The 17,849-nt window shown below is 40.0% G+C and overlaps 1 protein-coding gene across 2 annotated transcripts in view; it reads right to left on the reverse strand.

Annotated features, from left to right (window-relative positions):
• DOCK8 (dedicator of cytokinesis 8) overlaps nt 1–17,849 on the reverse strand; it is a 95,279-nt gene that overhangs the window by 42,603 nt on the left and 34,827 nt on the right. For both annotated transcript variants that reach the window (XM_069881108.1, XM_069881109.1), the window contains 6 exons: nt 16,213–16,375; nt 7,306–7,423; nt 4,028–4,098; nt 3,243–3,381; nt 1,519–1,620; nt 699–794 (listed from right to left, as the gene is read on the reverse strand). In XM_069881108.1, the coding sequence (XP_069737209.1) occupies nt 699–794; nt 1,519–1,620; nt 3,243–3,381; nt 4,028–4,098; nt 7,306–7,423; nt 16,213–16,375 (689 nt within the window). The remainder of the gene's footprint in view (nt 1–698; nt 795–1,518; nt 1,621–3,242; nt 3,382–4,027; nt 4,099–7,305; nt 7,424–16,212; nt 16,376–17,849) is intronic.

Consider the following 17,849-nt stretch of genomic DNA (forward strand, 5'->3'; position numbering starts at 1 on the left):
TGCTGCAAAGGGGTGATGGACCTGTTTCAGACACAGGGCCTCTAGTTATTAGGACAGAGTTACTGGGGTTAACTTTTGTAGAACAGCATGATGTGTGGGAGACACTGTAAAGCAGTGTAAACTAACTGAAGCTGCTCTGCCTCTAACTGCTGTCCCAGTCCAATGGGTAAAGCTCCAGTTTCCTATCACACTAAATAACCAGAATGACAGAATTCTCATTCAGCTCTAAGCTTGTGTCCCCACATCACATGGCATTGACAGCTGAGCTGCCTAATGTATTCTGGCAGTATAGTCTGCCCCTACAGGCAGGGAGGTGCTATGTCTCTGCAGCTGTAGACACATTGTCTGAACTAGTCTTGCAGAATAGGAGATGCAGACTGCAGAAACTGGAACTGAATCCTGCCAATGTCTTTCAAATGCAGCCTAAGCAGACCCTTACTGAATTGAGAGGACATCAGGCTCCCTATTGATTGATGTGACTTGCTGCTGAGAGTGCTCATTTATTCACTTGTACCAATACATTTCATTTTACCAAAGGTCTTAATTCACTGAGGATATAAAATTATTTCCACAGCTGTTAGTTGTTTTTAAACCTGTGTGGGCTTAAGCATCTCCATTTCATAAACCTCCTAAGTCAGCCTGGACACCTGAATTGTCTCAAATGAAACTACAGCTTAGTTTTGCTTCTGATGCATTACCTGAGTGTGAACAGATGAAACAGCTTGCACTTCAACATTGAAAACACCCTTATGTCCTTCAACCCATTTAATAGGTGGTGTCTGAGAAGGAACTTTCTATGATGAAAAACAAATATAGGAGTCATTATCTTCCTTTTAACAATCAAACAGAAAGACTATTTACATGGGGGTGGACAGAGTATTTGTGCTATTCATGTCATTTTAGATATCTGAAGTAGTGCCATACAGAGAACCACAGCTAGGTATCTTCTTATTCTCATAGGCTGGAGAGAAGTTGATGCATTGAACAAGAAAATCTGGAACGCTTCATCTGGATGCCTACCACAAGCAGCACAAATATGTATTCTGCTGGGATATTTTTAAGTTTGTAAGTTCCCAGTTAAAGCACTGCCAAAGGCATGTTGATGTGGTACATTTTTAGCTCTGTGGACAGCTTCCTGCTTTCCATATTCACTCTGAGGGCATAGTTTTCAGCTCCAGTAGCAGTACCTGATTTCAGTTCTCCTCCCACTCCCACACAACCACAAAAAAATGAGCAAATCATCCTATGGAATCCCTCTAAACAAATGTATCCCTGATCAGACAATTTATAAGGATCTTCTTGGTTAACTAACTTGAAAAAACCACAATATAACAATTCAAAATAATAATAATAACATCAGTAACAGTAATATCAATAACATCTTTCTTCAGAGCTCCCCCTTTTAAAGTACAAAAAGGAGGCATTGCCCATAAGCCAACAGCAATGTTAGTTTGTATAACACTTAGGCTGTTCTTCTACATTAGGAAAACACTATCTTTTCATAATTTTCTTTATTACCTCAGGAGAGTGAATTGAATAGTGGGAAGGCAGCTTATCCAATGCGACAGGAAGACAATAATGTCCAGTTTGAAGACGATCATTTAATAGAATTGGCAGCCACTGAAAGAAACAAAGAGAAAACAGCAATATTCATGATTATATATGATTAGGGATATTAATTTAATTTGTTACGTACAGTCAACAAATGAGATATTGACCCAAGTTTCTCTGGTCTAATCCATTCAACAGTAATTTCTTTCCATTTTAAATTCACTGATAGCTACTGTAAAAAAATGTGCAAGACTGCTTTACAAACAAAAATGCTTTTTGAAGAAAACAAACACAGAGCTTTCCATGTGTGATATATATTTTTCTAGTAAATTGTACCAGAAGGATTTATTAGACTCCATATTTCTATTTAAAAAATCATGTGTCTTGAATAGACTAACCCTTGGCTTTGAAGGATATCAAGTTTTGCTAAGGATAAACTGAACATCTTGGTTGTGGTCACCATGAGGATTACAGCCAGAATAACTTATCATAACTCTGTTTTGATATTTGGACACATGTAATTTTTCTCTTATTCAAGTCTGAAAGAGGTTGTGTATTTGCATATCACAGAAGCATAGAATCATGCAATGGTTTGGGTCGGAAGGGACCATAAAGACCGTATAGTCCAATCCCCCTGGAGTGAGCAGGGATATCTTCAACTAAATCAGGTTGCTCAGAGCCCCACCCAACCTGACCCTGAATGTTTCCAGGGATGAGGCATCTACCATCTCCCTGGGCAACCTGTTATCACAGGGCAGAAACATTTTGTATTTAGGTGAATAGAAGCTTGAAAATTAGATCCTTATCTCTGTCAAGTCTTGTCCCTGAACTACAAACTAAAATGCTTTTTACCAGTCCCATTGACATTGATGGGACTGTATCTGCCCGTATAAGAAAGCCCATTTGAAAGGTTTTTTCAGTTATTTGGATCAAAACCAAATACAAACTTCATAGCAGAAACACATGGAAAGCATTTGCTTGGCCCCACAGCTCAATTATGGATTACAGCACTATGGTATTTTTAAATCTTAAGTATTATCACCATCTGTGCTTTCCTCTCATTTTAAAATCTCTCCAGTTAAATATACCAAACTGATAAAGGTGAAGGTCAAAGAAACTAGACTTTAATATGTATTTCTTAAGCTAAAACATGCTAGTCTCAACATGAAGATAATGAATGCAGAAGAATTACACTTTACCTTCTACATTCTTTACATTTTTTAATTTTGATGTGGGTAAAAGACAGTTAGAACATAAACGATATGCCATATAAAACCTAACTGAAAATATTACATTAGTTGTAACCTCATGTATGAACATGTTAGATAACAGCATATAATTAAAATTGCATATAGTTTAGCTTTTTTTTATTAAGTAGAGTCTAACAGAGTTAGGTGATATGCTATAAAGCATTTTTATTGTAAATATTAGGTACATACGTTAGTTGTATCAGATGAATTAATCAACAACAAAGATATTTAACAATGTAAAACTACAGGACAATGATGTAACGTACCACAAGCTGCATCTGATTTCTACAAATTAAGATCTTTTACTTTCTTTGATCTATTACTGTAATCAGAAAGGATTATGACCACGTTCTTGACAAACAAACAGTCTGTTTGCATGGGATATAGATACATATACATACACACACACACACGCAGACTTATAGATCACGTGGAACTTACTGAATACCCAATGAGGGTTTCCACAGATGTGCCTTGCTTTGGCTGGCAGCTGATGTGATAGAATGTAAATAATAGATGGTGTTTCTCAGTGAGTTTTGCTGGCAGCTTAATTTTCACTTCTTCATAAAAGTCAGGGGATCTGTTTAAAGAACATGCCAACCACATTTCTAACATAAGTACAAGACAGAGTAGAAGGTATATTTGCCAGTAGAGTTTTAGATGCGGTGGTTATAAAAATTCTATAAATCCTGAAAACAGCCTAAGAGCTTAGTTAAACAAAGTACATATACATGTAGCTACACCTCATGAACTATCTACAGCTTTGAATCAGGAAGAGCATTTTTTTATCAGATGGAACGTTTTAGCTTTCAACCATCTCTATAATTCCAAAAAAATTCCATCTTCACTTTGTGTTCCAGCGTATTTCTTATGTAAATATTAAATCTTGAGTCCACATTCATAAGAATCAGAACGCCCTCTAGCTCTTTAGGATCTGTGAATTCATCAAAGCGAATGCTGTTACAAAGTTGTGTTGCTGTCCCCTGTTCCTTAATCTTCACATTAGGAATATTTGCATCTAAGCTCTGCAAATCTCCAAACAAGAAAAGCAGTGATCACGTATGCAATGGTCAATGCATGTAGCAATCCACATTAGCTATGACAAATCCACATAAAATGTAAATGTTTAAAATGGACTAATACCAGCATTCCTTGATGAACTAAGAATTAGGTAAAGATGTCATGACTAATACTTCTCAAGTAATACAAATAGTAACAAAACTTACTTATTATGATATGTGATAGCTGTGTACATTTCTTGCACAAATTCTGGACCTGAAGATTTCCCAAAAATTACCTACATTAAGAAGAAAAAGAAAGTAACAGCAGTCAGGTGTAAAGCATTTAGTTGTCATCAACTTGTGTAAGTTTTAAGATAGTATCTGAAGGCTAAAAATGACTCTTTAATTTTATATCAGCACGTTGACACAAATGTTTCATTATCAAGCATCTTCCCTATGTGCTATTCAGGGTAAAATACCAGGAAAATGGAGCAGAGGCTATTTCTGGAGCTAGTAGCTACCTCACACCACATTCTCCAGTCTAAAAAGTCAGGAATTGCGGGAATAACATTATGTTAAATCTCTTATATATTGTCACATTGCGCTTAACTAAATGCTTGAAAGTCATATTATTTTTAGAAGTTTGTTTTTCAGTTGTATCCTGCTTATTTAGGGTGAGATCTGTTTCACCTTATCCTATATGTCCAAAGTTAACTTTACAATCAACGAAGACAAACAGGCATTTTTTGCACTTGATCCGCTTCCCTCATTTCAGACATAGCTTCATGGTAAGGCTCTTGAATCCACTAACTTTAAAGGAAACCCTGAGAGATGACAAGGATATCTGTACAGCACAAGTATTGAGATGAAGTGCACTCACAGTAGATAGGGATGTCAGATGAACTGTGTCCATCCCAAGCATTTGCCAAAATCTAATTCCAATAAGGGCAAAGATTAAGGAAACCAAGAATGCAGTATCATGTAACAGATGCTGTTACATTCACATGGTACAGCTCTGGAAGAAATGTGGCCTGGGAAAACACTGCTGATGCTCTGATATTCACTGCACTGCACTTTGCAGTGTCAGCACACTGATAAAGGTTGGACAGGTGCCAGTCTGAACTCCAACATATTGTTGGATTAACGTTCCTCATAGTAATAGTTCCATTCATTTTTTCTCCCCCTGTAGCACACAAAGTCACAGAAGATTTTATCCCAATGTCATTCTCAAATAGCCAATTATGTTCTCTGAAAATTTCCACAAAAATGCAAGTTGAAGCAGGGTTGGAATACTTTAAAACGAACATCTGAAACTTGGTAAAGTTGAAGAGAGGGTCTTCTAAGGAGAAATGTTGAACAACCTTAACAAAGACAGTGCTGCTGGTTCTGCTACTAGTACACACATATGTCCCAATACACAGGCGTTTCAAACACTGAAAACTCTACCTAAACTGCATTATTGTGCACCTGTTTAGATTCATGCAATGAAGATTTCAACTTCTACCTTCCAGTATTACACTTCAGTATTTGTGTACACATAGTTTATATGGAGGTGTTACACTGGAAGTCAGATTACATCATTCTTTAAAGGTCTCTGAGCTCTGTGAATTTTACTATTAGAGTTCCTGACACAGCACTGATTTAATACTATGTCACTCTTCTGAAAATAAGGTAAGAAGACTTAGATAAAAGGGAGTAATAAGCCTCTGTTCCACTCAAGTGCCAAGTCTTTCCTGTTGTGGGTAAGGACTACAGACCTGTTTTCTGATGAGAATGAAAAGCTTCAAAGGCGCTCTGATGTTAGGCTTCCTAAGGTCCCACCAAGATCACAGAATTGTCTTTGATTTGTTGGGAAAGACCTCTGAAATCATCAAGTCCATCCAGACTTGTCCATTACTATACCATATACCCGAGCACCTTGTCTACCTGTCTTTTAAATTTTTCCAGGAATGGTGACTCAACCACTTCCCTGGGCAGCCTGTTCTAGTGTCTGATAACCCTTTATGATGAAGAAATTTTTCCAGTATCTAATCTGAACCTCCCTGGTATAACTTCAGGGCATTCCCTCTCATCCTATCACCTACTATTTGAGACAAGAGATCAACACCCACCTCACTACAGTCTCCTTTCAGGTAGTTGTAGACAGCGATAGTGTCTTCCCATAGGGTCCTTTTCTCCAGACTAAACAATTCCAGTTCTGTCAGCAGCCTCCCATAAGACTTGTTCTCTAGCCCCTTTACCAGCTTCATTGCTCTTCTCTGGATGTGGTCCAGCACCTCAATGTCCTTCTTGTAGTGACAGACCCAAAACTGAACACAAGATTCACAGTGCAGCCTCACTAGGGCTGAGTCCAGGGGCGCAATCATTTCCTGGTCCTGCTGGCCATGCTGTTTCTAGTACAAGCCAGGATACTATTGGCCTTCTTGGCTACCTGGGCACGCTGCTGTCTCCTACTCAGCTGGCCATCAACGAACACCCCCAGGTACTTATCTTCCAGGCAACTTTCCAGCCACTCTTCACCAGTCCTGTAGTATCGTATGGGGTTGTTGTGCCCCAAGTGCAGGACCTGGGACATGGTCTTGTTGAACCTTATGCTGTTGGTTGCAGCCCACTTATCCAGGCTGCCCAGATTCTTTTGTAAATCCTCCCTACCCTCACGCAGATCAACACTTGTGCCCAGCTTAGTGTCATCCGCAAGCCTACTAAGGGTACGCTCAATCCCTTCATTAAAATAACTGATAAACATATTTGACAGAACTGGACCCAACACTGAGCCATGGGGAACATGACTTGTGACTGGCCTCCAACCGGATTTAACTCCACTTACCACCACTCTTTGGGCCTGGCCATCCAGCCATTTTTTTACCCAACAGAGGGTGCACCTCTCCAGGCCATTGACAGCCAGTTTTTCAAGCAGAATACTGAGAGAAATGGTGTCAAAGGCTTTACTGAAGTGCAGGTGCACTACATCCACAGCCTTTCCCTTGTCCACTGAGTGGGTAACCTTGTCACAGGAGGTGATCAGTTTAGTTTGGCAGGACCTGACTTTCATAAATCCATGCTGACTGGGCCTGTCCACCTGGTTGTCTCATGTGTGCTGTGTCATAGCACTCAAGACGACCTGCTCCACGACCTTCCCTGGGACTGGGGTCAGACTGACATGCCTGTAGCTCCCTGGATCCTCCCTCCAGCCCCTCTTGTAAATAAGGATAATGTTTTCCAACCTCCAGTCAAGTGGAACTCCCCAGTCAGTCAGGATGGCTGGCAGAGGATGGAAAGGGGTTTGGTGAAGCACCTCTGCCAGCTCCCTTAATACCCTTGGGTGAATCCCATCTAGCACGATAGACTTGTGAATGTCTAATTGAGTTGTTCTCTAACCATTCCCTCTTGGATCATGGGATCTATCACCACTAAAAACTGTGGTGGTGGAAGGTAAACAACAGGTTATGTCATGTCTTCAGAATGTAACCAAAAGCCTGCCAAGAAATCTTTGCATTTATTACCGGCATTGCACAAGATGGGTCTTCACCACACATAAACTGGATCTTGATGGTAATGTTTCTTGCAGAAGCTGGTCGATTAGCAAAATTCAGCCTCTGAGGGTAAACATAGAGGAGGTTTCTGGAATAAATGAAAGAATTACATGGGTAAATGGCAAGCATTTGTGTTTCAAAATTAAGTGCACAAACCCGCATTTTGCTGATTCCTGTCCTTGTCCATCAATTCCACCTAGATAGTGAAAGTTTGCCAGAATGAAACGTTAAGTTCTTGTGACACACAGAACACACACACATTTAAGGTTTCTCATACAGTAAGTTATGTGTTTGAGAAGGTAGTCTTTCTATATCTCTCTTATTTTTGTAAATACTTAATTCCCAGTTACAAATGTATGAACATCTTTGCTTGATGGAATGAAAAGCAGGAATCTCTCCAGAAAGCAGCTCCCTTCTTAGCTGTAAAGAATCAGATTTTGGAAGAGGTAAGAAATCACTTAGAGGTGATAAAAATAAATAAACCAGCAAATAAAACCAACAACTGAATTTCATACATTCCTAGCTTCTAGCAACAAAATGGCATGCATTTTTAGATTGTGAAAATTAAAATGCAGCTATTAATGAACTCAAGTAAACACAAACCAGAAACTTTTGAACTATAATTTTAGAAACTGACATTTTTTGGTAATGAATATAAATAATGCTTTTAAATACAACATACTTTGCTGTTTACTATCTTCTGTACGTGGACAGATCACTAAACTTAAAAAACAATTTTAATTTCTGTGGGGAATTTGGCAGCATAGGTGACCATCCAAGTTCAAAATGCAACAGTTCTGGTAAAAAGAGTCAAGATTATTGTAGAAAGCTTTTTTTTTCCCCGGTGAAGTCTATGGAAAGCCTGAGATTTCAGCTAGATCTGTCCTCTGTCATCACAATTATGTCTGTTTAATGTTTCATTTTCCCATGCTGGTATAGGATTTTCACTGTTTGTCTTCTGAGTGTAAGTAATAAGACTAGTGTTGGTGGAAGCATGCTGGCTTCCAATGAGAAACAATGAGAACTATTCATGGGCTTTCATGTTTTCTTTTTGTCTATGACCATCAGAGGCTACACAAAAATTCACCCTGTCCTTATCGCAGACATCTCTTGAGCAACTCTGTCAGCTGAGAGTGTGGAGCAGTTTTGGAGAACGTTGTCATTGAGGTAGATAGTCCATCTGCTTGTTGTATTCCAAGACCTGGAAAACTCTAACTGATTCTCCTATTGCTATATGTCACAATGTGACAATACTCTTCAACTACACACTCCAGTTGCTAACCAACACCTGCTACATGGGCCATGGCATAGCTCAGCACACAGACTAGCATGTAACTTAACCTTCTATGTGTTTAGAATAGTATTACTGCCTGTCACACTACTGTACTTCCCTACCTCCTTAAATACAACTTCTGCTCTGCCAAATTCTCTCCAAGATGGCATTAGGAAAAGCTAAATGAAAGAGGGAAATATATTGGTAACCTCCACTGAATTATGCCTTGGGGAATGACATATTAAATGAAGGATATTATCAATACTACAACTGCCAGAGGTGAAGAAATGCATGTAGGAGAGTCCATATAATCCAGTCATTGCTTTATTAATCTGCAGCCCAGCAGAAGATGTCACAAATCTGTATAATGTCCTTGAGCACTGGATTTTACATTTAGATGTGACTTGAGATGAAAGATTTGTAAAATCACAGAGAGCTCTCTGTTGACTACACAGCCGAGGAAGCATTATTCCAGTGAGTATTGTACCGAAGAGCTTTAGCTTGTGCCACTTATGCTCAAGAAGTTTTAGGGATCTTGCTTACATGTGTATTAAACCCACCAGTACTGAGGAAGAACAGAGGCAAATGCTGACTCCGGATATCCTGCAGAGATGAAAGTGATGACTGATTTTTTAAAGTAGGAATGTGAGGAGATGATAAAAAGAGGTTCCTTCACATAGACATGAATTGTAGACCTATTGCTGACAACAGCATAAGTGCTGCTGCCTGCCAGCATCCATACCCTCCAAAAGCCTGAGAGGAAGCAATGACAAGAAGCATTTCCACATAGCAGAGGTGTCAGAGCAGCACATACTGCTGTCTTTTAAATAATGGGACAGCTATGAATGCCCATAAAGATGCAGTAAGCTCAAGGAGGCATTGCGTCTCCCTTGAGGCTCTGCACTGAGCAGAAATATTCAGACAACATGCCACAGTAATTTCTTCTGGTCAGTGTGATTAAACTTCTCCCCTCACTCCCCCAAGATAAACTGCAGGGCTCTACCTCCAGATATAGTCATATGTTCTTACAAAAAGCAAAAGAGCTACAAGAGTCAGTATGAGTCCACAAAAACCATGGCTGAGCACCTGACTTCACTGAGACCAGAGTCTCACAGTAATGGGTGAGGCATGACAAATTCTCTGGGATGGGGGGATTTGCAGGCTTGGAAAAGACTGTTTTGGTTCAAAGATTCCTGTCTGGGAGCTCTTTACAAAAGGACAATGTAAAAGTGCCTGATTACCTAACCAGGTGTGGTATCAGTGATCACAATAGTTTCATGTTTCTTAAGATACTCATGCAAGACCAAGGCACAAGCCACTGTCTGCTGAAGCGGAGCCATAGCATAATCAAATTAATGAAGAAGCTTTAATTCAAAAGCATCTGGAAAAGTAGGCCCCTCACACTACTTATGACTATTGTGTTTTTAGTTATAGCTCCTCATTTGAGAGGAAGGTGAGCATTCAGTCTTACTCTGACTGCTAATGATAATGACTAATGAGCAGTCTAGCTTTTCTGAGAAGCCATTGTGCTAGATAAATGAAGTTCTTTTTTCTCTACATCCCAGAGCAAAAGCAATAGTGATACCCTTCACAAGGCAGAGAAAAAGAAGTCAGAAAATATTGACCTCAAGTTTGAGGAATTAAACCACAGCAAAAGTGCCCAACATTGTTTGAACATAGTGTATAAATATTAGTTTAAACCTTCTAACATTTTTGCATGGTACATATCTTGCTGTGTATGTGAATGTACATGTGGAGAATATGAGATACAATCAGTAAGCCAAGGCTTTGCAGAAAGACACTGGCAGAAATGGAACTGGATTTAAGAACTGTCACTCAGTCCCACATTCCTTGTACTTTAGGAAGCTGCTCAAGCTGAGATACCTACATGTTAATTTCAATCTTTAACTCCTACATATACCTAGAAGACTTAATTTAGCTTTTTGCAAAAGAAAAGAGAATACAAATACATTATAAATTATTTGCATTTGCTTTGCACGTTTCTTTAAAGGCTTTGCTTTCATATGGAAGTTTAGGCAAATCTCATATTTTATTTCTCACAGAGATCACCAGAGATCACAGGCGGGGTAGACAAGTAGTGGGTGGTGCCCTGTATGTCAATGACCAGATGGAGTGCATGGAGCTCTGCCTGGGGATGGATGAGGAGCCAACGGAGAGTTTATGGGTCAGGATTAAAGGGAGGGCAGGGTCAGATGATATTATAATGAGGATCTGCTACAGGCCGCCAGGAAGAGTGAGTGGATGAGGCCCTCTATAGACAGATAGGTGAGGTCTTGTGTTCACAAGCCCTGGTCCTCATGAGATACTTCAACCACCCCAATATCTGTTGTTGAGACAACACAGTAAGGGCATAAGCAATCCAGGAGATTCCTGGTGTGCATTCATGATAACTTCCTTCTCCAAGTGACAGGAAAACCAATGAGGAGAGGTGCTGTGCTGGACCTTGTTCTCACCAACAAAGAAAGGGCTGGTGGGGAATGTGAAGCTCAAGGGAAGTCTTGTCTGAATTGACCAGGAAACGGTGGAGCTCAAGATCCTTAGGGCAGCAAGGAGAGTGCACAGCAAGCTCACTATCCTGGACTTCAGGAGAGCAGACTTTAGTGAACCTGCTTGGTAGAGTACCATAGGATAAAGCCCTGAAGGGGACAGGGGCCCAAGAAAGCTGGTTAATATTCAATGATCACCTCCTCCAAATTCAGAAGTATTCCAACAAAGAGGAAGTTGGACAAAAGTGCCAGGAGGCCTGCATGAATCAACAACGAACTCATGGGCAAACTTAAACTCAAAAAAGAAGCCTACAGAGGTTCAAAGCAAGGGCAGGTAGCCTGGGAGGAATATAGATAATTTGTCTGAGCAGCCAGAAATCAGGTTAAGAAAGCTAAAGCCCATATGGAATTAAATCTGGCAAAGGTTTTCAAGGACAAATAGAAAAGCTTCTATAAGCATGTCAGTGATAAAAAGGAAGATTAGGGATCATGTGGTCCCTCTCCAGAAGGGAACAGGAGATCTGGTTACCCAGGATATGGAGAAGACTGAGGTACTCAATGACTTTTTTGCCTCATTCTTCGTTGGCAAGGACTCAAGCCACACTGCCCAAGTCACAGAAGGCAAAGGCAGGGACTGGGAGATCAAAGAATTGCCTGCTGCTGAGGTAGAGTAACAGATGCTCAGGAACGACTATGGCTCTACAGAAAGAGCAGGTAGTCATTTGCAGTGGGAGGAAATCACATGCACTGAGGAGCAGAACAGATCAGGACTCACTCACATTTCTGCCTGAAACTCTAATAGCTAGCTTGAGCTCCTTCCTTCACCTGTGCACAACAGTGCAATACTACTGTCCACTTCGTTTACTCTGAAAACCAACTTAAAAGTGCTAGCATCTCCGACAGGCACAAAACTAGAGCCCTGGGCAATCATACTTTTTGTAGGTCCCATGGCAGAGAGGCAGTAAGGAGTAGATAAAATTGTGACAACAGTAACAGGAATAACAGATCATTATACACCAATGGCCCTTCCTCTCTCAAAACCATTCAAGGATGCAGTAGAATGATTACCACCAAAGCAGAAAGCTTCCAGCTCACATTGCAGACTACAGTCAGCCGTCGTCCCCCCACCCCACCGTCTCCAAAACCACCCTAAGCATTAGGCATTTCCCTTATCAAATACAGGACTTCCTGTGCCTGGTTAAGTTGAGTTACTGCTGAAGAAATGGGCAAATCCCTTTTCCTTGGCACCAATATTTCATAGTGGCAGTAAGCAGCATATAGTTAATAAGAAAATAAAATGATAAACTAACTTTATATGATTTTTCCTATTAAAAATAGAAGACTATTGGAGGAAATAAATCTTGGAATGTTTTGACATTTTCAGGGAACTAATTTTATTAAAGATATGTAGGTACACACAAAAAAATAAAGTGCTCAATTTCACAGTGCACAAAGAAAGTGGGCTGGCTGATCTCCCTGGCATAAATCAGAAATAGCATCAATTAAAATAACGGCACTACACCAGTATAAAAACTAGCAAGAGCTAAGTTCACAGACTATAAAAGAAGACTGATTTTCCTATTGCAAAGGAAAAAGATATTATTTTAAAAAACCATTAGACTTTAGTTCTCTGAAATATCTTACACTGGAAAAGAAAAAAAAAAGAGTAAACAAAATCTTTGCATTTCTTTTAAACATTCAGGAGAAGAACTGAAGCTATATGTTTCATTATTTGCCTTGACACATGTACAGGTATTATTATGCCAGTAAGATCTTACTAGCCTCCATTTTTGTAAGTTTTCTTTTATCTGTTATTGAAGTATATATCTATATACATAACCCCCCCTACATTCATGGTAACATTAATTGAAAACAGGTAGTTATTTTATCCATTTGCTGTTCTTTTAATATGTAAATCTACATCACTGGTAAATAATAATTTGCAGACTTAAAATCAAATGTTAGGAAATTTTAAATGATCTGTAAACACACTAGCAGTCCATGACACTCAATTATGACTAAATGCTAACACATTGCTTGATTAGGACAAGATGGTTCTGCTTCACAGATTAGAGGGAAACAAATAAAGTAACACAAAACACTTACTTTCTGGCTCTGTTCATATTCAGAGCTACTTTGCATAGATCGGTTTAATCTCAGGCTCAAACCAGTACTCACCATGCAGAGAACTAAGCGAGGAGAATTACTTGATAGTTAAATAAAGCAAAAGGTAGAAAGGCTCTACAGAGGCACCTGGACAAGCTGGATTGATGGGTCGAGGCCAGCTGTTTGAGGTTAAAGAAGACTGGGTGCTGGTTCCTGCACTTGGGTCACAACAAGCCCATGCAACAGTACAGGCTTGGGAAGAGTGTCTGGAAAGCTGCCTGGCAGAGAAGAAACTAAGGGTGTTTGTTGACAGCCGGCTGAATATGAACCTGAAGTGGCCAAGAAGGCAAACAGCACCCTGGCTTGCCTCAGGAACCATGTGGCCAGCAGGGCTAGGGAAGTGATCGCACCCTTATACTCAGCCCTTGCAAGGGTGCACCTTAAATCTTGTGTTCAGTTTCGGGGCCCTCAGTATAAGAAAGACATTGAGGTGCTGAGGTGTGTCCAGAGAAGAGCAATAAAGCTGGCAAAGGGTCTAGTGCACAAGTCTTATGAGGAGTGTCTGAGGGAACTGGAGTTGTTTAGTCTGGAGAAAAAAAGGCTGAGGGGAGACCTCACTGTTCTCTCCAGCTACCTGAAAGGAGGTGGTAGCAAGTAGTAAAGGTAGTAAAGGTAGTAAAGGTAGTAACACTAACTTCAGGGTTTTATTTGGGTATTAACTGATGGAGTCTACAGCATAACATTATCTATGGCATGTCAGTTGTGTTATTACCATTGATTGACTAATGAAGGGAACTATTCTTCATAGATATTCTCTTCATTATTACAAGTTAGACTGGATAGATCCATTTGTTACAACTTTTATTTAGGGTGAAAATCAAAACAGAGCCCCAAAAGCCTGAAGAGATTAATCTTGCTGGTTGTAAAGTCTAGCTCAGAGCCTAACTGCTGAGCTACAGCACACATTTCTTCTAGTGAGGGCATACATACTCAATATGGACACCCTAGCAACTGAAGGATAACGTGCAGACACCCAGTCTTGCTGCAGGTGATGCACAAATTAATGTTTGGATGGTGGCTTTGATATTCATGATGTCTGGCTGCAAGAGTTTACCTTGGTGAGAATAGAAGAGAGAGAAATACTCTGCGCAGACTCAACTATGTAGCTCAGCAACACAGCAGTTGCTAATGCTTTTCATTTTCAAAAGCAGATCTTTAGACACTATGAGGCTGCACACTGCAGTTGACATGTTATTCCTTATTTGAGCCAGATAACAAATGGGAAAGATATTCTGTCTTATTTTCCCAAATGAGTCATGTTCACCTACATTTGCACTTTCATTTGTCTAAAAACTACTTCCCCTATAAAAATGTCTGCATAACTCCCTTAATAACTGGGGAGGGAAGGGGGAAAGACATTCACATTTATCTTCGATAGACAGCAAAAATCTAAATACACAGCATTTTATCACTCTGGTGCCAAGAGTGAAAGAAACTGTCATTAGAATTTTGAATATCACTGATTAACAGTACAGCCAAGGAATAACTCCTCTAAAACTTCTAACGAGTCTCTATCCAAACTGGCTTACTCAGTCATTTCTCTTCTAAGACCACATTGCAAACTGTTATTGTAAGATAAGATGGCACTTCCTCTTTTTGCTTTCCTTAAAAGCTGAGACCCAAATCCAGGTATCCCGAGCAGCCCCACTGGCTCTCCAGTCTCCCATGAAGGTGTGGAGCATTCCCCCAGGATAAATTAGTTTGCATTCTTGTAGTTCTAAGTTGTACTGAATAACAAGTCTTGCCCTTCTCTTCTCCCCTCCTGGGTGGGATCAGGTGAGTGGGTGGAAGAGCTGCCTCCTTGCTAATCTATCCTGCAAGAATTGAATAAGCTTTATATCCCTTTATTCAGCTTCTTCATTACATGATTCCTTAATAACAGCCACATATTTGCCATTGATGCAATTCAGTACCTACCTACTGTTCTAGGGATCAGAAAAGTCCTTTAGAATAGCATCAACTACACTTTCAGGAAGCACTCTGCTCTGCTTCCACGCCTTCCCTAACACAATAGTCACATAAAAGCTAGTATTTCAGAGAATCATAGAATCATAGAATAACCAGGTTGGAAGAGACCCACTGGATCATCGAGTCCAACCCTTCCTATCAATCACTAAACCATGCCCCTTAGCACCTCGTCCACCCGTGCCTTAAACACCTCCAGGGAAAGTGAATCAACCACCTCCCTGGGCAGCCTCTGCCAGTGCCCAATGATCCTTTCTGTGAAGAATTTTTTCCTAATGTCCAGCCTAAACCTCCCCTGGCGGAGCTTGAGGCCATTGCCTCTTGTCCTGTCCCCTGTCACTTGGGAGAAGAGGCCAGCACCCTCCTCTCTACAACCTCCTTTCAGGTAGTTGTAGAGAGCAATGAGGTCTCCCCTCAGCCTCCTCTTCTCCAGGCTAAACAACCCCAGCTCGGTTACATGCTAGTGAACACTGTGGTCTCCTTGAAACAACCATAACAAAATAGAATTAAGGAAAGAAATGACATAGCCTAGGGTCCTTGTTCATGGTGAAAAAGTACAGAGCAACACATTACTTGCTCAAATGACTCAAATTAACAGCAGAAACCACCCACCACAAACACTTACCCAAACTGTTAAAAATTGTAAGATCTACTGAGTGAAAAAAACCACAGAAGAGAAAAGAGATGTATATACATGCCAAGTCAACGAGAGCTGTTAGGGACTTTTTTTTGGACATTTTAGAAAAATTTTCAAAGGACCACATAATTGGACCAGTAAATACACTACAGAACATGCTGAAGGTGTTTTATCTTGTAATGGCTAGTAAGATTTAAAGATCAACCTAATGCACCGTCTTTGTAAATTCTAGAAGTATTTTATTTTCTATTTCTGGAAATAATATATCTAAATCACAATTACTTTTTAAAATGGATTTAAGAATTTATAAAATACATAATATTTCTTACCTATAAATGGTATGGGGAACATACACCTCTCTAATTGGGAATTCCAAAATCTCTTTGTGAGGACGATTACGGTTTTCAGGAAATGGATTCACTGGTAATAATTCGGGTGTCAGACAACAAGAAAGGTTTTCTGGAGCTGGGGAAATATCCAGTTTCAGTGTTCCTTTAAAAAAAAAATCACATAATTTCAGGAAAAAAATAAAAAATGACCAATGCATTAAAAGAAGCCAAAACTAAATCAATATATGAGGTTACACAGCAACAGTGCAGAAATAAGAACAGGTTATTTGGCTTGAAGGCTGCATAAGAATGAAATCACAGGGGTAGAAAGATACGCAGGAATTAACCTACACACATCCCTACATGTTAGTCCAGCATCTGATGCTTTATGTCTATCCTGTACTATTTCAAAGAAACAGGAAAGAAAGAAGGGATATTATATGCTGGGTTGATGTCCTAATACCTTTCAAACACAAATAATATAAAATTTCTCTGGGAGACAAATGATAAAAGGGCTGCTGCCTAATACAGTTCTCTCTCACTCCCCCCACTCAGATTCCACTCCAATTAATCTCTGCCAAAGTAGACACCACCCACAAGAAAAGCCATGCTTGCTGTGGTGAGCAGTTAAACAGTTAATACTGGTAACATTTACACAAGTATAACTCAACTTTCAATTTAAATTCCCTGACGTGATATATGAAAACCACTTGGGGAACTCAGACTTGTCATTTCTGGCAATCAGCTAAAAATGTAAAACAGCTTTGCACTTAGTTCATGTTTTTTAAAGTTCCTCTACAACCCAGATCCTGAGATGTAATTTATGTAAAAAGAAAAATTAAGTTGATCAGGTTTTTGACAGTAGCCAAACACTCTCTCTCTGCTTCTTTACTTTGCTAGCTAACATTGACCCAAATATACAAATAAGATGAAACGTGTACACATTTAGTCTCCCTCTATAAAAATATGACCTATTTAAAAAATATTGCCGGGAAACAGCAAGGATCTTAGGAATCTGCTTTAAAGCATTGTCTTCAAACAGTTTGAATAATAACAAAAGACATCCAATAGGTACAGTGTAAATAAGGAATGAAAGTAAATAATTTTATGAAGTCAAGCAAAATAAAATCTTCATACTCACTCACACAGACAAAAGAACTCAAACACATCTGTGCTTAGAATCATAGAATAACCAGGTTGGAAGAGACTCACCGGATCATCGAGTCCAACCCTTCCTATCAAACACTAAACCATGCCCCTTAGCACCTCGTCCACCCATGCCTTAAACCCCTCCAGGGAAGGTGAATCAACCACCTCCCTGGGCAGCCTCTGCCAGTGCCCAATGACCCTTTCTGTGAAGAATTTTTTCCTGATGTCCAGCCTAAACCTCCCCTGGCGGAGCTTGAGGCCGTTGCCTCTTGTCCTGTCCCCTGTCACTTGGGAGAAGAGGCCAGCACCCTCCTCTCTACAACCTCCTTTCAGGTAGTTATAGAGAGCAATAAGGTCTCCCCTCAGCCTCCTCTTCTCCAGGCTAAACAACCCCAGCTTCCTCAGCCGCTCCTCGTAAGACTTGTTCTCCAGCCCCCTCACTAGCTTCGTTGCTCTTCTCTGGACTCACTCCAGAGCCTCAACATCCT

The sequence above is a fragment of the Phaenicophaeus curvirostris genome, chromosome Z (assembly GCF_032191515.1).
Source record: "Phaenicophaeus curvirostris isolate KB17595 chromosome Z, BPBGC_Pcur_1.0, whole genome shotgun sequence".
In the NCBI taxonomy this organism is placed as follows: Eukaryota; Metazoa; Chordata; class Aves; order Cuculiformes; family Cuculidae; genus Phaenicophaeus; species Phaenicophaeus curvirostris.